This window comes from Leopardus geoffroyi, chromosome E2 (assembly GCF_018350155.1).
Source record: "Leopardus geoffroyi isolate Oge1 chromosome E2, O.geoffroyi_Oge1_pat1.0, whole genome shotgun sequence".
In the NCBI taxonomy this organism is placed as follows: domain Eukaryota; kingdom Metazoa; phylum Chordata; class Mammalia; order Carnivora; family Felidae; genus Leopardus; species Leopardus geoffroyi.
The window spans coordinates 60,252,308-60,270,969 of NC_059335.1; the positions used below are offsets into that span (position 1 = coordinate 60,252,308).

The window sequence follows — 18,662 nt, forward strand, 5'->3', positions numbered from 1 at the left end:
CATAGCACTTCCTTTGGATGCCTGGCTGTATCTTAGACTCGTGTGGGCAGTTGGCTTAGCAGTGAGCCACACCCCTGCCTCAGCCCTCCTTGTGTGGTCTGGCCCAGGTAGAAATTCCTCCAGACTCATGCTGGCCCCTACGGCTGGGGAGAGCAGGAGGGCGGGAGCGTCACCAGGGAGCGGGACGTTTTCATGCCCCCGGGGTCCCGTTGGCCGTCCAGTCACACCCAGCTGCGTGACCAGGCTTTCTCCTGGAAAGCTCAGGGTGGCCTCAGTGTGACGTTGCACTCAGCATGCTGCCTGGAAAAGGGCCGGCTTCCGGAAAGTGTTAATGAGCGTTTTTGCAGGGCTGGGCGCGCGGGGGGGGGGGGGGGGGGGGGGGGGGGGGGGGAGGGGGGGTCTTCATCTTGCAGATGAGATAGATAGCAGTTATAGATGGTGAATAGAAATAGTGAATTCTTTGTTTAGGTGACAATCACAAAGGCAGTTAATTCTTTTTTTATTTTATTTTATTTTTTTTAAATTTTTTTTTCAACGTTTATTTATTTTTGGGACAGAGAGAGACAGAGCATGAATGGGGGAGGGGCAGAGAGAGAGGGAGACACAGAATCGGAAACAGGCTCCAGGCTCTGAGCCATCAGCCCAGAGCCTGACGCGGGGCTCGAACTCCCGGACCGCGAGATCGTGACCTGGCTGAAGTCGGACGCTTAACCGACTGCGCCACCCAGGCGCCCCAAAGGCAGTTAATTCTTACCTTTGTAGTAAGAAGGTTCTTGAAAGAACTCCAGAATAACTTCAAAACAGTTTACACGCAGTAAAATGAAAGCAAGAGAAAATCCTGCAGTGGTGTTGAGCCATGTTGGCATTTATGGGAATCGTTTATCTGCCTGTGTCTACAAACCTAAGCGGCTCAGTCAGTTAAGCGTCCGACTTTGGCTCCGATCCTGCGGTTTGTGGGTTTGAGGCCCACATCAGGCTCTATGCTGACAGCTCAGAGCCCGGAGCTGCTTTGGATTCTGTGTCTCCCCCTGTCTGTGCCCCTCCCCTGCTCATGCTCTGTCTCTCTCAAAAATAAATAAACATTAAAAAAAAAAAAAAAAGAAGTCTAATTTTGTGGGAAACTTCTGTTTCCCTTCTTTTCCAAATGACCCTCACATTCTTAAATTTGCCTGTTGGGTAGCAGTTAAAGACTTGACAGATTTTTCCAGGCCCCATTAAGAGTTAGCCATAAAATGTTCTGTATGTGTCACATTCTGACAGTTTAATTTCAGGAGGCTATTTAATAAGCTTATACTATGCGTATATTGTACTATTCAGGATTCAGTTGTCCTGGATTGCCAGCAGGTAACCGAAAACAAAAGTTCCAGAAAGCGCTTCTTGTTTCCTGTGGCTTTGATTTTCTTCTGATGCTCCTTGGTGTGTTCTCTTGTTGCGGATCCCACAGGGCCACCTCCATATCGCACAGGTGCCACAGGGCGAGCAGGTGCAGATCACGCAAGACAGCGAGGTGAGTGGCGGCCTTCAGAGCTGCCCAGGGCCCACAGGCTCCTTCCATGGCGGGAGATGGGTGGGGGTCCCCGGATGACACGCACGTCCAGCCGTGGCCACCTGACTCCTGCTTCCTTAGGAGGCGATTGTGCTGGAGGGGAGGGACCGCGGGGAGAGGGTCTCGGGATGTGTTAGGAGGGAGGTGCTTTCACCTGGAGGCCACGGGCTGCACACGTCCAAGCCTTGTGAGCGGGCCGTGTGCCAAGGGAAGAGGCACAGAGGTTCTGAGGGGCAAATAGGGATGTGCCGCTGAAGGGGTGCTTGCTTGGTCCCGTGAGAAGCGGGCCTGACGCAGGAGCACGGTCCGTTTGCTGACTGGTGGGTGGGCAGGTAAGCAAAGGAGGAAGCCCGTACTGGGTGGGAAAGGAAAGGAGAGTGGACACGGGTTGCAGGAGGCCGCGGGCGGGGTGTTCCCTTGGGGGGGTGGGGAAGTTCCGTTTCAGAGGTGCCGAGTCCCAGCCAGCGGCCCGAGACGTCTGGCAGGATCCTCCGCTGCGCAGGGCGCTTAATTGGCTCGTAGCCTCCAGAAGGAAAATCCGTACAGATTTGTTTTAATACTCTTGTTGCTAAAAAAAATCATTAGACTGCTGCTTGGATTTCAGTTTTTTGATCAACTTGGCCCTTTTAGATTTCATAAACGCCTCCCTGTTGTTCATGCGATCCCGCATTTTCTGTTTCGGTTAGGAATTGAGTGCCAGGAATTAGAAGAAATTGCTGCTGCCACTAATGGTTACCTCGTAGTAAGTTAGAGTATGTGATTAGTTTTATCACAGTAAAGCCTTAGCTTGTTCCTTTAACAATTAAATATTTTGTCCCGATGAAGGTATCCGTGAGGACAGTGACAGAAGAGCCTACCAGACCTAAACCAATCATTTTTTCCCCAAAGACATGACAGTGCATTTCCACCTGGTGAGACGCCAGTGGGCCTGCGTCTGGTTGGTTGTGTTTTGTCCTGTGTCTTCCTGTGTCCCCATCAGGGACGCTGGATGAGGAGAACGCGGGACCTCTCTGTGCTGCTGTTGGTTCTTGTCATCAGAGTGGTTTCAAAATGAAATGTTCGGGGAAAAAATGACATTTTCATTTGGGGTCAGGATAGGGGGAGGTGAGCACGACGTCTTTCACAGTTTTTCTTCTTAAAAGAGGAAAAAGTGTCTGTAAACTCAGTTTTAAGATATTTTGTTGTGGAGTTTTTATCGCTACAAGGGGCTGAACTTTTGTAGAACTGCTGTTAGTGGTTTTGCTGGCTATTCGCACGTGGCACGGGGCGCTCCTGACCCTGTCTTCTCGTGTCTGGAAGCTGTTCCGGTCCTTGACTTCTCCTTTTTCCACCCATTCTGCAGGGCAATCTCCAGATCCACCACGTGGGACAGGACGGGCAGGTGAGTGTGCATCTGCTGTCACTTACCGCCCGCTTGCCGTGCGCGTCACCAGACCTCGCGCTGCCGCGGAGTGAGAGGGTGGTGCGGCGTTAACTTTGGGGAAGTGCCGGCTTTACCCTTGCTGGCCGCAGACATCCTGAAGGATGTGGACCCGTGGCAGTGGGGCTCTGGGCTGCATTTGGTTCTTTGTGGGGGTTTATGTAGCTGTTTGTAGATGGAACCACACCGGCTCTTTATCATTGTTAATTTCCACGAATGTTGTAGATGCTGGGTTCGTGCAGTCGCTGTGTGTTAGAACGAGCTCGGTTTTGTTCTTGTGTGTTACTGCCAAACGCCGGTCACCACCTTCCCAAGTATCTCTGACGAAAGCGTAACTGCACGGTCACTGAGCACCTGATACAAATTGTCTTTACAAAGGAGAGTGCTCCTGCTCTGAGGGTTTGAGGGCGTGATTTGCTTTCTAGATGGAGTCTAAATTCCTGGTGGATTTGGGGATGGATATTTTCACGTCCTTTCGAAGAATTTGTATTAAAGAGACCTTTATAACCTTTGAATAATTACGGGAGAGAGTCTGAAGAATCTTCCTTTTCTTTGAAACGTGACTTACGAGCCACAGACCTCGAGCTCGATTCGTGTCGAGATGGTACTTGCTGTTCTCGAAACCAGCCGTGTTCTCCCCTTCTGAAACACCTGTGTGCATTCCCGTTGTCAGTGGCGATGGCCCGGTGTCTGCCGTGCATGGGGCATGAGGACGTGTGTCCCTGGAGTCAGAAGCGGGAGGACAGCGGCACCCCCCGGGTTTCATCTGAAACCCTCCGAACGCCTGGGGAGAAGTGCGCAGACCTTAAGTTCAGTCACTTGTTTAGATCGGAGTGCCTCGGTTTTCGGTTTCGTCTTGAAACCTGCGCGTGAGGTTTTCATCAGAGTCCTGAAGCGCCAAAAAGCCGAAGCATTGCAGGGTTACCGAACGGTCCCCAGTTGTTGCCTCTGAGCCCTGTCTCGGGGATAAGGTTGGTGGTCAGGCCCGTACAGGTCGGTTCTCAGCAGGTTTGTGCCGCATGTTTCTCTCGGTCGGGCACTAGATGTCCTGTCTGGGTGGGAGAGGACGGGTCGTCGTGTGTAGTTTATCTCTGGTTTTGACGACTTCGTGGTTTGTGTTTATACTGGGAGTGAAATTTCATCCTAATGAAAACGTTGCTGAACTTTATAATTCGTGAGAAAGGAAAGTATGTTACATTTGATATCCTCCTCGTTCCCGTCTCTATTCCTGAGCAGGATTCCACTCGGGATTTTTGAGAAATAATCAGGTTTTGTAGCATGTGAGTACCGTGCTGGTGTGCGTGATTGCAGAGCACACGTCCCCAACACCCCGTGAGAGCGGAGAGCCCAGCCTCTGTGGACGAGACGGCAGGTGCTGCTTTCAGCTCAGGAAGGGCTCCTGTGGTGGCCGTCAGAAGAGCCCCTCTCGGAAGAGTCCGCAGACCGGAGACCTGTGTGCGCGGTTACCGAGTGCTGCCTCACCGGAGTCGGCCGTCGCGCCCGGGCCTGTCCCCCGCAAGCAGCCGCTCTTTCCCCTGCGTTCGACCCTCGGGCGCCCTCCCTGCTTCTTAGCTCCCTGCTTCTTCGCCAGCGCCCTGCCAAGTCCCCACAGCTGCCATCCTGATCACCGTCTGTGCCACACGTAACGGTCTGTGAACCATCCGATCCCGTTTGCCTGTGGAATCCCATGCTGCCTTCCCACCTCGGCCTGATTCTCACTGTCCGTCGTGTTCGTGGGCCTCCGATGACACACACACCTCGGGGGCAGGCAGGGGCAACGCTGGTGGCGGCTGGAGGCGTTTCGGGGTCCGTCACCTTTGCTCTTTTCTGAAGGAGATTCTGCTCTCTGATTGAAGTAAGCAGCGTGTGTGTTCACGTGAGGGGTGAGGTGAGCCGTGTGTGTTCGTGTAAAGCTGCCTTTTTCTGGCAAGTCCGCCAGCTGCTCCTTGCTCGTTTTCCGTTTGCGGAAATTCCTTTTTCTTATTTTATCATTTGGCCGGTTCTTGTTCGTACTGAGTTACCCTGCTTGTGACCACTTCGTTTTTTAACTTCCCCAAAAACTCGAACAGAGAATGATGTTTCACAAGACACAGAAGAAGCCTCCACTCACCTCGAGGTCGCTGACAGGGTGACCTAGAAGTGTGGCCGTGTCGCAGGCGGGAGCGTCCATGGTTCACTCTCCCGCCCTCGCCCCCACGGCCCGTCGGCTCTGTCTCTTTGTGCACCGGCCTCCTCCGCCCGCAGGAGGACAGTGCCGGGGCGCGATGGCTCCTTCCCCTCCAGACGTGGCCTCCCCAGTTTCCGCGCGATGGAGCCTTTTCCCGGCCTGGCGTGGGCGTTGGCGTTTGGTTTATCAAAGATCGACCGGTTCCGGTTGTAGGCAGAAGAGGTGTTGAAAGGCCATCTCTGCTCTGCAAAGAGAAGAGCCTCCCTAAATTCCAGAAGCCCCCCGAAGAAAGTCACGTGTTCTTGTTGTTTTGGAGTTCACAGACCCACCGCCGGTCTCATTAGCTTCGTGTTCGGTTCTTACTCGGTAGTTCTGTCTGTCACTGGGAATCATTATGCAGCAACGCCCCAGATCCTTCCAGAGCAGCCGAGAGTCAGTCAGGGGCCAGATCCCACGCCGCCCGGCCCTCTCGTTCCACTTGCTTCCCGACCGGGACCGCCGAGCCCCTCCCCATCCTGCTCCTGTGGGGCCGTGGTTGTCCTTGGTTTCGTGGATGGGACGGAGGGACACGTGTGCTGTGCTTTGCTGCCGCCGGTGGGCCCGTGAGGCCACGTCCAGAGCGAGGGCTGGCACCTTTGTTGTGGCCTGTCGGGTCGGTTGCCCTGCGTTCGCACGGCCCCGCGCTGTGGGTCGGCCACTGCCGCCACAGACAGTGCCGTCTGTGCTCTTCGGGCTACACGGGGCGAGATCCCAGTCCTGTCCTGTGTGGGGCCCCCTGGGCTTCAGCCCTCATGTGGCTACGGGGTCACGTGAGAGTGCGCCTGGCGCTTTAGAGACACGGGCTTAGGGCGCTTGTGTCGTCCCCCAAGTGTGGGACAGAAGGGTCAGAGGAAGGACAGCTGACTTGCAGCCCGGCGGAGAACCACAGGTTTAGTTGGAAGCCACATTCCGGGGGACGGTCACGGCCGAGAGCAGGTTCCAGGCGGCCCCGGGCCAGGTGGCATGTTCACGTTTCCTATTCTCTTCCCGGCTGTTCCTGGCTACGTGCAATGACCACTTCCTAATCCTTCCTGATCTATTTTGGGGGGAAGCTAGATGGCCAGGTTTGTTGGGGTTGAAATTAAAATGCAGTCGTTAATTCTGGTCACGGGCTCTGGGCGAGGGCGCCTTCTGGGAGTGCGACGGAGGAGCCTCAGCGCTTGTGGCCCTGTTTCCGGTGCTCCCTGGTGTTCAGAGAGGCACTCGGTTGGGCCGGTTCCTGCTGTGCTGATGTGTGTCGTCCCCAGTCTGAGCACAGGGCCCGTGGGGGTGCAGGTGGCTTCTTGTACTGTTCCCGGCTCAGTGAGCACTTCGGGGCTAACCTCTCCTGCTGTGGGAACGGAGAGCCGTGAACTTGGAACGGTGAAGCGCCGGGAGTGCCCGCGTGGTACTTGGAACCGTGGGATTTGTTTGAGAGGGTGGGCCTCGTGTAGCAGATCAGATCGGGAGCAGAGAAATGTGGAATTCTCAGGAGGAGGCCGGAGCCAGTCCTGCCCCGTAGCGATTCACAGGATGCCAGCTGGATGTGTGGACGAAGCACGGATAAAAGTGTGAGGCACGTGAAGTGATCTCGTGCTTAAGGGATTTCAGTTTCCTGAGTTAGCGGTTGGTATGACGGGAGGAGTTTTAATTCCGTGTGGATTTTCAGAAGATTCTGAAAAGGGAAAACAGTTCTCAAGGATTAAGAGCCCTAGGGTTGCCGTTTGCGGTGGGGTGGAGGAGACGATTGGGATGCATTCTAAAAGAGAAACGATGGCCTTCCTCAGGTCCTGGGAGCTTTTTCACGGAGTGACGTGCTTATGCAGGCGGACCCGGGCTGCCTCGGGGAGGCGCTCTCGGTGCGGTGGTCGTGCCCACCCGCGCTGGGCCTCTGCTCCGGGTCCTTCCCGCTCGTCGGGCCCGTCCTTCCTCGCTCACTGCGGCGGGTGGATGGCCAGGGCACGTGGTGGAGCAGATGCCGGCCCGCGGGCCACGCGCCCGTGTCCACGGTGAGAACGTGGTTCTGCACCGCGGCTCTCGCCCTCTCCCTCGTGCGCACGCACGGTCGGAGCGGGCTCGCAGAATGATAGTGGCTTCGCTGCATGATTGCTTTCACGCTTTTTATTCTGTCCTGTTCTTTCTGTTTTTTTTTTAAATCTTTTTTGAAGATTGGTTGTGATGGGACACATTAACTCGACTTTGTGACCGCAGTTTGAACAGGACCAGAATCGATGACCACTGATGTCACTTTAAGAACTAAGATGTTCTGAGTTCTAAGTTCTAAGATCTAAAGTTCTAAGATGTTGTCATTAAGTAATTTTTAAAACATTTACGATTACATAGCATTTACGTCGTGAACATTAACAACACATTTTTCTTTTCATGTTTTGATAAAAGATAATTAGATAAAGCAGTGCATAGAAAGCTTATGCTTTTTTTTTTTTTTTTTTAGAGTCTCAGTTAAGTTTAAGAAAAACGATTGTGAACACTTGAACTCCATACTCTTTTTCAGCATACTTCTGAAGCCACCTCATCTACTTCAGGAAAATTGGGATACTCTTGGTACTTGAGCGTTAAAATGAAATCTTCCCGAAGGCGTTGGGAGTTGCCTTTCATCATCCGGGAGCCTCCACCTCCAGTGCCGTGTCACCTGGCTGCCCCTGTCGCTGGGTCTCTAGGCCTTTTGCTGCTCACGCGCGGGTGGTGTGTCCTCACCGCGCCTGGGGGCTCCCGGGGAGGGGCGTGGAAGAGCTCCTCCTGCCGAGGAAGCAGGGCGGGGTCTGGGAGAGGGGCAGCCCTGTCCTGGAGGGGCAGTCACAGCTGGTCTGTGCCGGAAGGCCCGGCTGGGAGCGGCTGTGGGGGTCAGGCCGGCCTCTGCCAGCGACAGGGGGCCTCTGTCCTGCAGCTCCTTCTGGCCATAACGTGCCTGAATCTCCTACTTGCTCTTGGTCGGAGAAAACTGGTGGTTGTGGGGCACCCCCCACCCCGGGTCGGCCCTGTGGCGCTGTCTAGGAGAAGAGGGCAGTTCTGGCAGAGAACAGCCTGTCGTTTTGTCAGTTTTGTCGTGTGTGTATGAGAGAGAGAGAGAGACATTATTCGGAAAGCTGTGTACTTAAGCATCAGTTAATTAGGAGATACTCCGTTTCTTGTTAATATTAATGCCATGAATGAGCCTTTTAAAGAAAGAGTAGCTGAACCTGATCAGTGAAAAGCAATTTAACGTAGAAATTTAGCTGTTCAAAACGAATAAAAATTGTTTGTTACAGAAATGCCGCACGGGGTTTGGTCCTCTTAGGGAACCCTCGGCAAGTAGAAGGTGAGGTGGCACGAGGCACTGTGTTTGTGTGACCGAAAATCCCAGGTGGGGACCACAGTGCTGCCGACACAGGAGCTGGGGAGGAAGTGGCTGAGAAAACCCCCAGGCCCGTCTTTAGCAGCAGAGTCCCTTGTAGAGTGAACCTCTTGGTCAAGGCAGCCTTTTTTATGAGCGTCAGCGAGCCTTGCTTCTGTCCCTGCCCCGGGAAGCTGAGCCCGGCAGGCGTTAACGAGACGGCCCTGGAGCACGTAGGCCGGTCACAGTGGCCACGGCGTGGTGTCCGGCTCTGGCCGAACTCCCACTTTGTCGGCCTTGCCCCTCCATGCATGGGAGGGGCTTGTAACGTTGTGTAGACGTTTTAACCTTGGCGAGACATTTAAAAAAATACTTTCAGATGAGTAACACAGGATTCGAGTTTGGCCCGGTTTTGTGCATTAGTTAAGAATGATGCGGTTGAAAATGTTTTAGGAATCACTCTTAAATTCTAAGAAGATTGTGCCTCGGTGTCTGTCCTTTCGCCGTAACTTGTCCTGGCACAGGCAGTAAATTCTAGACTTTTGTCGCATGGCTGTCTGCATTTCATCGTCCAGGAGCCTCATTACCTCCAGAGATGTGTCAGCCTGTTTCGTCCCGCTCCTCGTGATGCCGGCTCTTGTCTGGGGCAGGGCGAGGCCGTGCGGGCTCGGGACTCAGGAGGACGACACTGATCTCGAGGAGAAGGGACGTTCCCTTTCCACACTGCTGCCCTTCCCGTGAGCAGATCTTCCGGGAAGCAGAGGGGCCTGTGGCCAAGAGTGTTGTTTGGCTTTCTGACTTTGAGGCAGACGTCCCAAGGTGCCTCGTAGATGTGGACTTGAAACTTTTCAGGTCTGAATGCGAGCCTCACAAGTGGGGCCTGCCATAAACAGTCCCCATGAAGTACAACAGGTTGGTGTTCAACCTTGGATTCCAGGGACCCTAAGCTCGATAGGGGAGCTCAAGAAGGTGCTTGATTACCTGTCGTCTGCTGGGAGAGCTTTTTCGAGTACGGGGTGGGGGGGGGGGGAACAGGCCAAGTTCCTGTTGGAGGAGGGGTGGTGAGGACACCCAGAGCCTGCCTGGGGTTGCTCCGTCCGGCCGTGCCCTCACACCACCTCGCCTGCGGGACAGGCAGACCCGGCTCTGTGCAGGGACGTCGTCTGTGCATTGTAGAGTCTGGTAGAAGCTGTGGTGTGCGCCCTCTGTCATGTCACCCGTCGTCAGAGCCCCACGATAAGCCCCCTGCGGCCGCGAGTCAGAGTTTGGCCGTAGCAAGACAAGCTCACGGTTCAGATCCCAGCTCTTCCTGAGCTTGTCCTGGACGGAAGACTCCAGTGCGTGGTGCTTTCTGGTCTGAGATCCCAAGTGGGAACACTGAAGGCGCCTTCCAGCCCGTCCCAGACTCCCACCTTCCCAGATAAAACACTCTCAGATCTGTGTTACGTCCACAGAGGACTTACGCTCGGTTCACAGCTTTCGGGCACCAGCGTCCTGAGTACGTGGTGCTTCGTGAACTTAATGCTGGTGTTTTGTGCCCTTCACAGTAATAGACCGAAGCGTTGAGGGTGAATTCTGCTTTCTCTTTATATGGCTAGGACTATGTACAGGTTTTAAATAAGTGTAAAGATGCCGTCTGACTTTGACCCCAGTGAGTAGTGTCCCCAGATGCTAGCAGAAGGGAACCTGGGACTTGGGGGGGGCTGACGGGCGGTACCTGTGGCCGGGCCCAGATGTGATCGTGGCTCGCCCCCACCTCAGAAATCACACACAACACAAACACTTGGTTCTGAATTTGTTCCAATGGTTTTTAAATTTGAATGGTGAGTATTGGATAAAACCGTTGCCGAGTCTTTGTCGGGAATATTTGGATGCTCAGGGTTCAGGTAGCAACAGGTACGTGCTCTGGTTCTGATTGATTTTATGTGCTTGAAGCCTGGGCCAACTCACGGTAGTTTTCCAGCTCTTCCAATCAGTTGGAAGGACAACTAAAAAACTGTACCCAGTTTAAGAGATTGCAGTGCGGTTGTAGAATTAGACGTGGGAGTACAGACTCCGTGCAGAGAGGTTCAGTTTGAGTAGTGCAGGGAAGAAGCGGCCGAAGACAGAGGGCGTTTGTTCTGAAAATGTTGTCAGTGTCGGATTTGTTTCCGCAAAACGAGTTGTGATTTGAAAGTGTCAGGCATGAATGCCCGTGGCAAGCAGGACAGATGGTGGTGTTGTAGGAATACAAGCCCGCGTGGCGGACCCCCCTCTGCTGTGGGTGTTGGGCGCAGAGTGGGAGGCCGGCCGGCTTGGGTGCCATAGCAGAGGTGGGCGTGCTCGGAGGTCGCTCGCTCACTCGAGTCATCAAGCTTCCCGCCATGTGACTTCATACCAAGACTGGACATCGCCTGTGACTCATTATGTTGCTAAACCGAAAATGCTTTATTTTCCCCTCTTAACTTCTCTGAAGTTAATTGTTTTCTTGGGAGGTTAGATTACATCAGGCATAGGAAATGTGTTGTTTCAATTAGAGCATATTGTAATTCTGCTCAAATTGAGAACATTCTTTAGGAGAGCAATGGGGTCCCTTGCCCGCCAAGCATTTCGGTTATGTTAACAAGGATGTAAATCTTGTCTCTTGCGTTTCCTCGGATAATTAAGGCAGAGTCAACTGGGATAAAGGCAGTTAAATATAGGCAGGGTGCTTTTTAGTTAGTGTATGTACCGCTTTTGAGACACGTACTTGGTGACGATTGCTTGAGAATTTTAAGTTGCCAGTGGAACAGAGTCAGTGGTTCATCTCACTTCGTCGTGGAAGTGCGGATGGTGGTTGGACAGGAGGGTGCTTGTATTCCTACAGATCGCAGACGTTAACTGGCGTTGGCGCGGCAGTTGCAGGGGAGAGTCTTGGTCTAAATCTGTCAGAATTAGAACCAGTCAGGAGTGAGTCGTGATTCAGTTGCCTGAAAGTACAGACAAGCAGAAATCCATACGTCTGGGTGACTGCGTGCGTGTGTGCATCTATTGTATTTTAAACTATTTGACGCTGGTTGCGGGTGCCGAAAACCTGAGACTAGAAGCGTAGGCAGGAGGACTTCCCCGTGCGAGGAGTTGAACCGTCACTCTTGATTCAGTCACCTCTTGCTCCACAACAGACGGCCTCAGACCTCGGGGCTGACGACCACGGCTGGTCGTTACCTTCACGACTCTGGCTTCGCTGGGTTCTGCACCAGGTAGCATCCCTGGGGTCCTGGAGTCTGCGGAGGGCGCCCTCTTGAGGGTGTGCTCCTGGGGCCGGAGCTGGCTTGGCCCCTGGCTGGCGGCTCGGGCCCCACGGCACGCGGGCAGGGTTCCGAGAGGAGAAGTCATCAGCATTTGAGGACTGAGGCCATTGACCCTGCTCTCCTTGGCGGTCGGTGTGGAATGTCCGTGCCGTGATCGTGGGCTGGGAAGGATAAGCTGTGAGGTTGCCTGCAAAGAGGATCACGGCGTCTCGCGGCATCCATGCTGTGCCCAGTGTGGCTGGACTCTGAGCCCCTTAAAGGCGGGGCCCGTGTTGTAACAGGGAGGGACCCTGCCCACTTGCACAGTAGGCCTGTGGGAAGTGTGGGCTGCGGGGGCAGCACTGAGTTATGAGCACCTGAATGTTTCTATGGGGACGTTTATGGGGTGAATCACGCAACACGCTGCCGCCCCCAGAAATGACCCTGCCTATTTAGGCTGATGGGTTGGGGGTTAGTCTGTCAACACCAGTGTCATGACCTCGGGCAGACAGAAGCCCGCTTGTGTGGCGTAAATCCACACTGAGAAAGTTTGTGTGATTTGTGAAGGTGTGCTTTGTTGGGGCAGCTTGGCTGATGATAAAAGTTGAGTGCGTTTTTGTAATTATACGTTGTGAAACACTTTTTCAGCTGTTGAGATAGTCTTAAATTTTTTTTTCTGCGTTAAAAAAAATTTAGATTAAAGACATTTTTGGGGGGGTTGCCTGGGTGGCTCAGTCGGTTGAGCATCCGACTTCGGCTCGGGTCATGATCTCATAGTCCGTGACTTCGAGCCCCACGTCGGGCTCTGTGCTGACAGCTCAGAGCCTGGAGCCTGCTTTGGACTCTGTGTCTCCCTCTCTCTGCCCCTCCCCCACTCATGCTCTGTCTCCCTCTGTCAAAAATAAACATAAAAAAAATTTTTTTGAGAGAGACAGAGTGCAAGCAGAGAGGAGGCAGAGAGAGGGGGAGACACAGAATCTGAAGCAGGCTCCAGGCTCTGAGCTGTCAGCATAGAGCCCGACATGGGGCTCAAACCCACGAGCTGTGAGACTGACCTGAAGTCTGATGCTTAACTGACAGCCACCCAGCAACCCTAAAAAATAATAGCTTTTAACTTTGTTTCCGAGACATTTTTTTTATTCTACTCATCTTGTTTCTTTGGGAGTTTAAGAAAACAAAGCCAAGGCCTAAACATGTATTCATGTGACTAGAAATAATGCTCCAGAAGGAGCGTGTTTGTGGGTAATTGGCCACCGCTGCTCGCTGATCTCAGATTCTTCTTGGAGCACCACGTCTGTGTCTCCTCTCTGCTTACTGGGTTCTTCAGCACCCAAGAACAGGCACCCATTCCCGAGAGGGCACTGGTGCCTCTTTGCTTGTAGTTAATGCTAAGTTGTTATTAAAGACCAACACACAACCAAGAACCAGAAGTTAGTGGTCGCTGACCTTGAATGTACCATAGCAAGGTTCCCCATCGTATGCAGATCACCTTTAGAAAGCTGGCCGTGCCTTGCCATCCAGAGCGCCATAAGGAGCGAGCCGTCTGCCTGCAGTGACTCAGGCACCCTTTCTGGAGCTGGACGCGTGTTTTCTCCTGTATCAGAACCTCTCTCGCGGCACGCCTGGTGAGGAGACGAGATTGCACTCAGGGGCTGGGTGAGTGTTAACGCGTGCCTCACACACGGGGTAGGAGACCCTGGCCCCTCCTGCGCTGTGCAGGGAGGGGGGCCAGGGGTGGCTCTCGTGGCTCCTGGAGCCCCATCCTGGCCCGTTCTCCAGAACACCGTGAGCACCACCAGGGCGACACGACTCCCGTCCCCTCCACCTCCACGCGCTCTCGTGCGATGGTTGATTTTCTTGAGCTGTGTTCTCATCTGTGCCCTCTCTGCCCTTTCTGGCCCTGCTGAAGTGACAGCTCTTCGAACTTCTGTTGGGGCCGAGATGATTTGAGCTGTGGAAACGTATGCGGAAAGTAAGGGGCAGACGCACGGGGGCCGTTTCTGGTTATGTGTGCGTTGGGTGGGCGCTGGGGCGCGGGGCAGAGCTGTGGAGCTGCGCGGTGTCGCTTCCTGAGGCAGGCTGCACGTACAGCTTAGGATTTGGATCCAGCAGGTTCGGATTTAGGAAGATTGAAATACTCCCTTTGGACCCAGAAGTCTGTTGCTAGGCAATATCCTATGCGTTGAGACATTCAGGCCTGGGTCAGTTATGTGTCTACACGTGGGAGATCTTCAGCCACGTGGGGAATCTTTAAAGGCTTGGCCTTTGGTCATGTTGCTTAGACCACGCATCACAGAACGGGTTAGCACCGTGTCAACTGTGTGTCGGGATACCGGGTTTTGTTTTTCTAATAGTTGTAGTTAACGTTCTCAGATGCGCGTGAAAGCGTTTATAGACGTGTATAAGCTGACCGGCCTCAGTTCCCTTGCACACCTGGAGAATTCTGTGTTCTCTGCGATGACGAACACACCACACACACACTTCCTTTATACGAAAGCGAAGCGCGTCAGTAGCCTGGGCTCCTCTCGCTGCGTATTTGCGACGTAACTTTACCGACATCCAGCGGCAGGCGGACGCTCTTCAAACTCTGCACCTCTCTTGGCTTTGTTGGCGTGCGTATTCCTCCTTATACTTGAGAAGTGAATTTCCGTAGCTTTCAGAATTTTTTCTGCGAGACGAGGCCTTCTCAACCCAGCTGGAGAAGAGATGGGAAGTATTCAACATTTTACGTGGCATAACTTTTTTTGTGGAGTGGGTGAGGAGAAGTGTGTGTGTGTTGATTGTATTTGGCGTAGGTGCAGGTGTGTATGCAAAAGGCGCATAGCAGATGTGTGTGAAGGTGGGCACACAGTAGGTGTGCAGGTGTATGCGCAGTAGGTGTGTGTATGCAGAAGGTGTGCGCGCAGTAGGTGTGCGTGTGATGCTTTCCCGTGTAGCAGTAGCAGAACTTTGTGTTTCGGGAGGCCGCGATCCACTTTTGCTGGCTTGCCACGCCGGGGAGAACAGTCCCAACCTCACGTACAGGGCACGCGCTGTGTCGCTTCACTTGTAATAAAAACGTTCCGTTCAAGAAAATGCGTTTCTGCGTTGCGTGCCAAACACTCACAGAAATCTTGGAGAACCTGCGTAGCTCAGGGAATTAATCCCTCACGGGAAAGCCTTCCCTAACTAGAAATGGTGGAAAATAGAATTGAAGCCATAAAGGCCAGAAGCGGCGAGTTTGGTGTTGACTAGTTCCAAAAACATCCTAGAAAAGTCACAGAAACAAGCACGCCTCTCCTGTCGCCTGGTTGAGGAAGCCTGGCTGGCTGGCCACGAGAGGCTGTGGGTCTGTCACCCTGTGTGAGGCGGCCGGCCTGGACGGGGCAGCGGGGTGGGGCCCCGGGGTTCCCTGCTGCCGGCTCCAGTTCTGCCGGGGCCCTTCGGGTCCCCGGCAGAGGCTTGTCGTACGAAGCAACGTGGGTGCAAGTGGGCACAGGGCACCTGAGAGCTCATCCTGGAGGGTCTTGGTGTCTCGTGAGCAGCACGGACAGTCATTTCAGGCTTGGGGACGATGCGTCGGTGATGCTGGCTGTCGCTTTAGGCCCGTCGTGTGTCCTCTGACTGTCGCAGACAGGTCGGTCTCACGCCGGGCAGTCGTCTGGGTGAGAAGGATATTAACCACGTTTCGCGAGAGGTTGGATGAAGTGGTTATTTAAATGTAGTTTTACGGTATTTTATGAAGCTGAAGTGTTGTCGTCTTTGCGGGGCTCAGAGAAGTTGAGGCCGAAGGAGCTTTATGACACGCAAAGCGCTTCCAATGGTGTGGCCACACCGTGTGCTGGTGGAGTACTCACGGTCCTCCCTGAGCCCCTTTGGTTGATCTCGCATCAGAGTTTTGTGACCAGTCGAGGGAGGGGTCTTCAAATCAAGGGCAGGCCTTACAGTCAGTTTCGCACGTTTAAGAGGTTGAATCAGATAGTTTTAATACCATCGGATCAACAGGTTTTATTCATTTCTATTCTTTGCAGCACTCAGTACATATCGTTATCCGTTCTTAATGATTATTGATGAACGAATTCAGTAATAATTATTCCAAAGTAGCTCTTAGTTAATTGTAAGATGTGCTAATGGAAGGCATTTCCAAACATTTTTAAGCTGTTTAGAGATGGAACATAGATTCACTGATGATTTTCATCATGAGTAATAGCCTGGAAACGTATGGGAGAATACTTATCTAATGCTTACAGCTCAGTAGGCTGAAAAATTGTGACTGCTGAGTAATTGCAAAATTCTCTTTGGTGGGATCCAACTTGTGGAAATTTTTGTGCATGAGGGAGGTGTGGTGATTTCTTTACGCTTTTCTCTCACCATCTTTTTGATGTCTCTGTTTCTCGCTGGCGGGCCTGCTGTGTCACGGGTGGCACGTTCACGTGACCGGGTGGGCAGCCGGAGTCCACAGCCGGTGCCCGTGGACCGGGCGGTTCGGCTAATGACGCAGAGCAGCTGGGGAGCATGTGGAGGGTTCTTTAGGCCCGAGACTCCCGTTCCAGGAGCCGTTCTAGTGGGACGGCTGAGAGGAAGCCAGGTCACCGCCGCAGCCCTAGGAACGGAATTTCTGAATTTCTGCTAGCAGTGAGTTGGGTGGAAGGTGAGACTCTGGAAGCAAGATGGCCATCGATACCGCTGTCATTGGACAGAAGTTTCCCTTCTTCCTCATCAAAGAGGTTGGGAATGAAAGAGGGACACCCGTTAGGACATTCCTTTCCCCTTTGACCAAACCTGGCACTTGCCTCGTGCGCCCCCTCGCGTGAAACCCGAGCCTGTGCCCCCAGCCTCCCTGTGGAAGGAGAGAGCTTGGTCAGTGGAGAACGTTCTCGGGAAGTCGGGTGGGAAGGCTGCCGTCGGCGTGCTGTCGGTCTTCAGGGTCTGGAGACCTCGGGAGCACGTGGTCGTCCTGTGGGACGCCGAGCAGGGAGGAAGCAGGGCCATCGAGGACCCACCCCCCGGCCGTAGTGACAGCGAGAAGCATGCCATGTGCCGAGTCTTGATGGGTAAGAGTCAAGAGCCCGCCTGCAGTCACACTGAGCCCTTGACCCATCAAATGACGAGATTACTACAGAAGAGAAAGTTTTTTTTTTTTTTTTTTAAATAATTTTTATCTTTATTTTAGAGAGAGAGACAGAGCACAAGCAGGGGAGGAACAGAAAGAGAGGGAGACACAGAATCAGAAACAGGCTTCCGGCTCTGAGCCGTCAGCACAGAGCCCGATGTGGGGCTCGAACCTGCTGACCGCGAGATCCTGACCTGAGCCGAAGTCAGACGCCCAACTGACTGAGCCACCCGGGCGCCCCCAGAAGAGAAAGTTTTCAAGCACAGTAGAACTTCCCATTTGTTTTTAACCCACTTTGAGAGTGAACCGCTGAGTATTCGATCCATTGTGTGTTCATGAGGAGTCTTCGATCTAGAAATCCTAGATCCATTCTGACCACGGTGCCTGTTTAACAAATTCACGCTGCTGCTTTAATGGTGAGCGGAATAACTTAACAGAATCCTTCGTTGTCTCACTCACCCGCTCATCTTGGGTACCTGAGGGACAGTGAGAACGCGGGTCCTTTTCTCCCGCATCAGGAGCCCGTGATGTGCAGTTGTCCCGCTGGCAGAGGGGCCGGGCACACGGGACCAGCGGGCCGTGTCTGCAGATGCGGGAGGCTCCGCTCTGGACTCCGTGAGGATTAGGTTTAGAAATTTGCGACGGTCCGTGGCAGGGCCGGTGCGAATGCCAGTGTTAACGCTTTGCACAGGTCAAGGGCAGAGGTGAGCTTCTGACCCGGTAACATCACAGAGTCAGCGTGGTTTCCACCCTGTTCTGAGCAGCCAGAAAGGTTCCTGGTTTCCTCTCACACAGGTGAAAAGGGGAGCACCTGGAAACACTTCGTGAAACACCACGTGTCTCTTTTCTGTCCTCTGAGGATCGTCTGTAGTTAGAAGATGAGAGGGGCAACACGCCACGGGGTTCGGGTGGGAGAGCGAGTGTAACACCCGAGACCATCAGGCTTGCGTGTGCGCGTGCGTGAGCAAGAGGGAGGCAGGGAGATGAGCCTACTGAACTGACGGCTGCTCCGTGCACAGCATACATTAAGGAGGTGGAAGAACGATCGAGGAGTTATTTTCTCGTGCGAACAAATACAAAATTTCCCTTACTTTCAAAATCCAGGCCATTATTTCGTGTTGACTCCCAAAGTAAAACAAAAAGCTTGGACAGCGACCCAGACTGAGTTTTAATTCTGTTTTTTCCTCTGTGCCTCTGAGTGCGTGCAGTTGCTCTCACCGGCGGTTCTCCCTCCCCATTTCTGCGTCACGAGACGCACACGGCGCTTGGCTTCAGGGACGGTCCCGCGCCCACCATCGAAAGTTGGCCTGAGCCTTGAGTTGGGTGCTCTAGCTGGAGAAGAGTGAAGATGCGTGTGTGCGGCTGAGTTTGCAGCGGAAGCCTGTGGAAAGATAGCGGTCAGGGCGCGGACCCATGCCCCCCGTGATGGCTGCCGCTGCCTGTCCGCGGATGCAGCCGCTCCCCAGGAGTAGCGCCGGTAGAGTGACACGCGGACCGCCTGGGCCACACGGCCAGACGCGGGCCGCCAGCTGCTGGACACCGGGTGCGCCCGTGGTGTGCAGGGGTCTCGACGAGGTTCTGAGAGGGGCCGGTTAGTGGGCGGTTCGCTGAAGTAGGAGGGGAAACCTTGGCTCCTTAAAAATAGGCCTTCTTTGGGGCGCCCCGGGGGCTCAGTCGGTGGAGTGTCCGACTTCGGCTCGGGTCGCGATCTCACGGTGTGTGAGTCTGAGCCCCGCGTCGGGCTCTGTGCCGACGGCTTGGGGCCTGGAAGCCGCTTCTGTTTCTGTGTCTCCCTCTCTCTCTGCCCCTCCCCTGCTCATGCTCTCTGTCTCTCAAAAAT

General features: G+C 53.8%; 1 protein-coding gene across 8 annotated transcripts in view; it reads left to right on the plus strand.

Annotated features, from left to right (window-relative positions):
• The window catches only part of LOC123577752 (BTG3 associated nuclear protein), a 112,563-nt gene that overhangs the window by 78,521 nt on the left and 15,380 nt on the right, over positions 1-18,662 (plus strand). For 5 of the 8 annotated variants that reach the window (XM_045439948.1, XM_045439946.1, XM_045439952.1 and 2 more), the window contains 2 exons: positions 1,436-1,507; positions 2,889-2,927. In XM_045439948.1, the coding sequence (XP_045295904.1) occupies positions 1,436-1,507; positions 2,889-2,927 (111 nt within the window). The remainder of the gene's footprint in view (positions 1-1,435; positions 1,508-2,888; positions 2,928-18,662) is intronic. The other 3 variants (XM_045439951.1, XM_045439950.1, XM_045439953.1) reach the window with 1 other exon arrangement.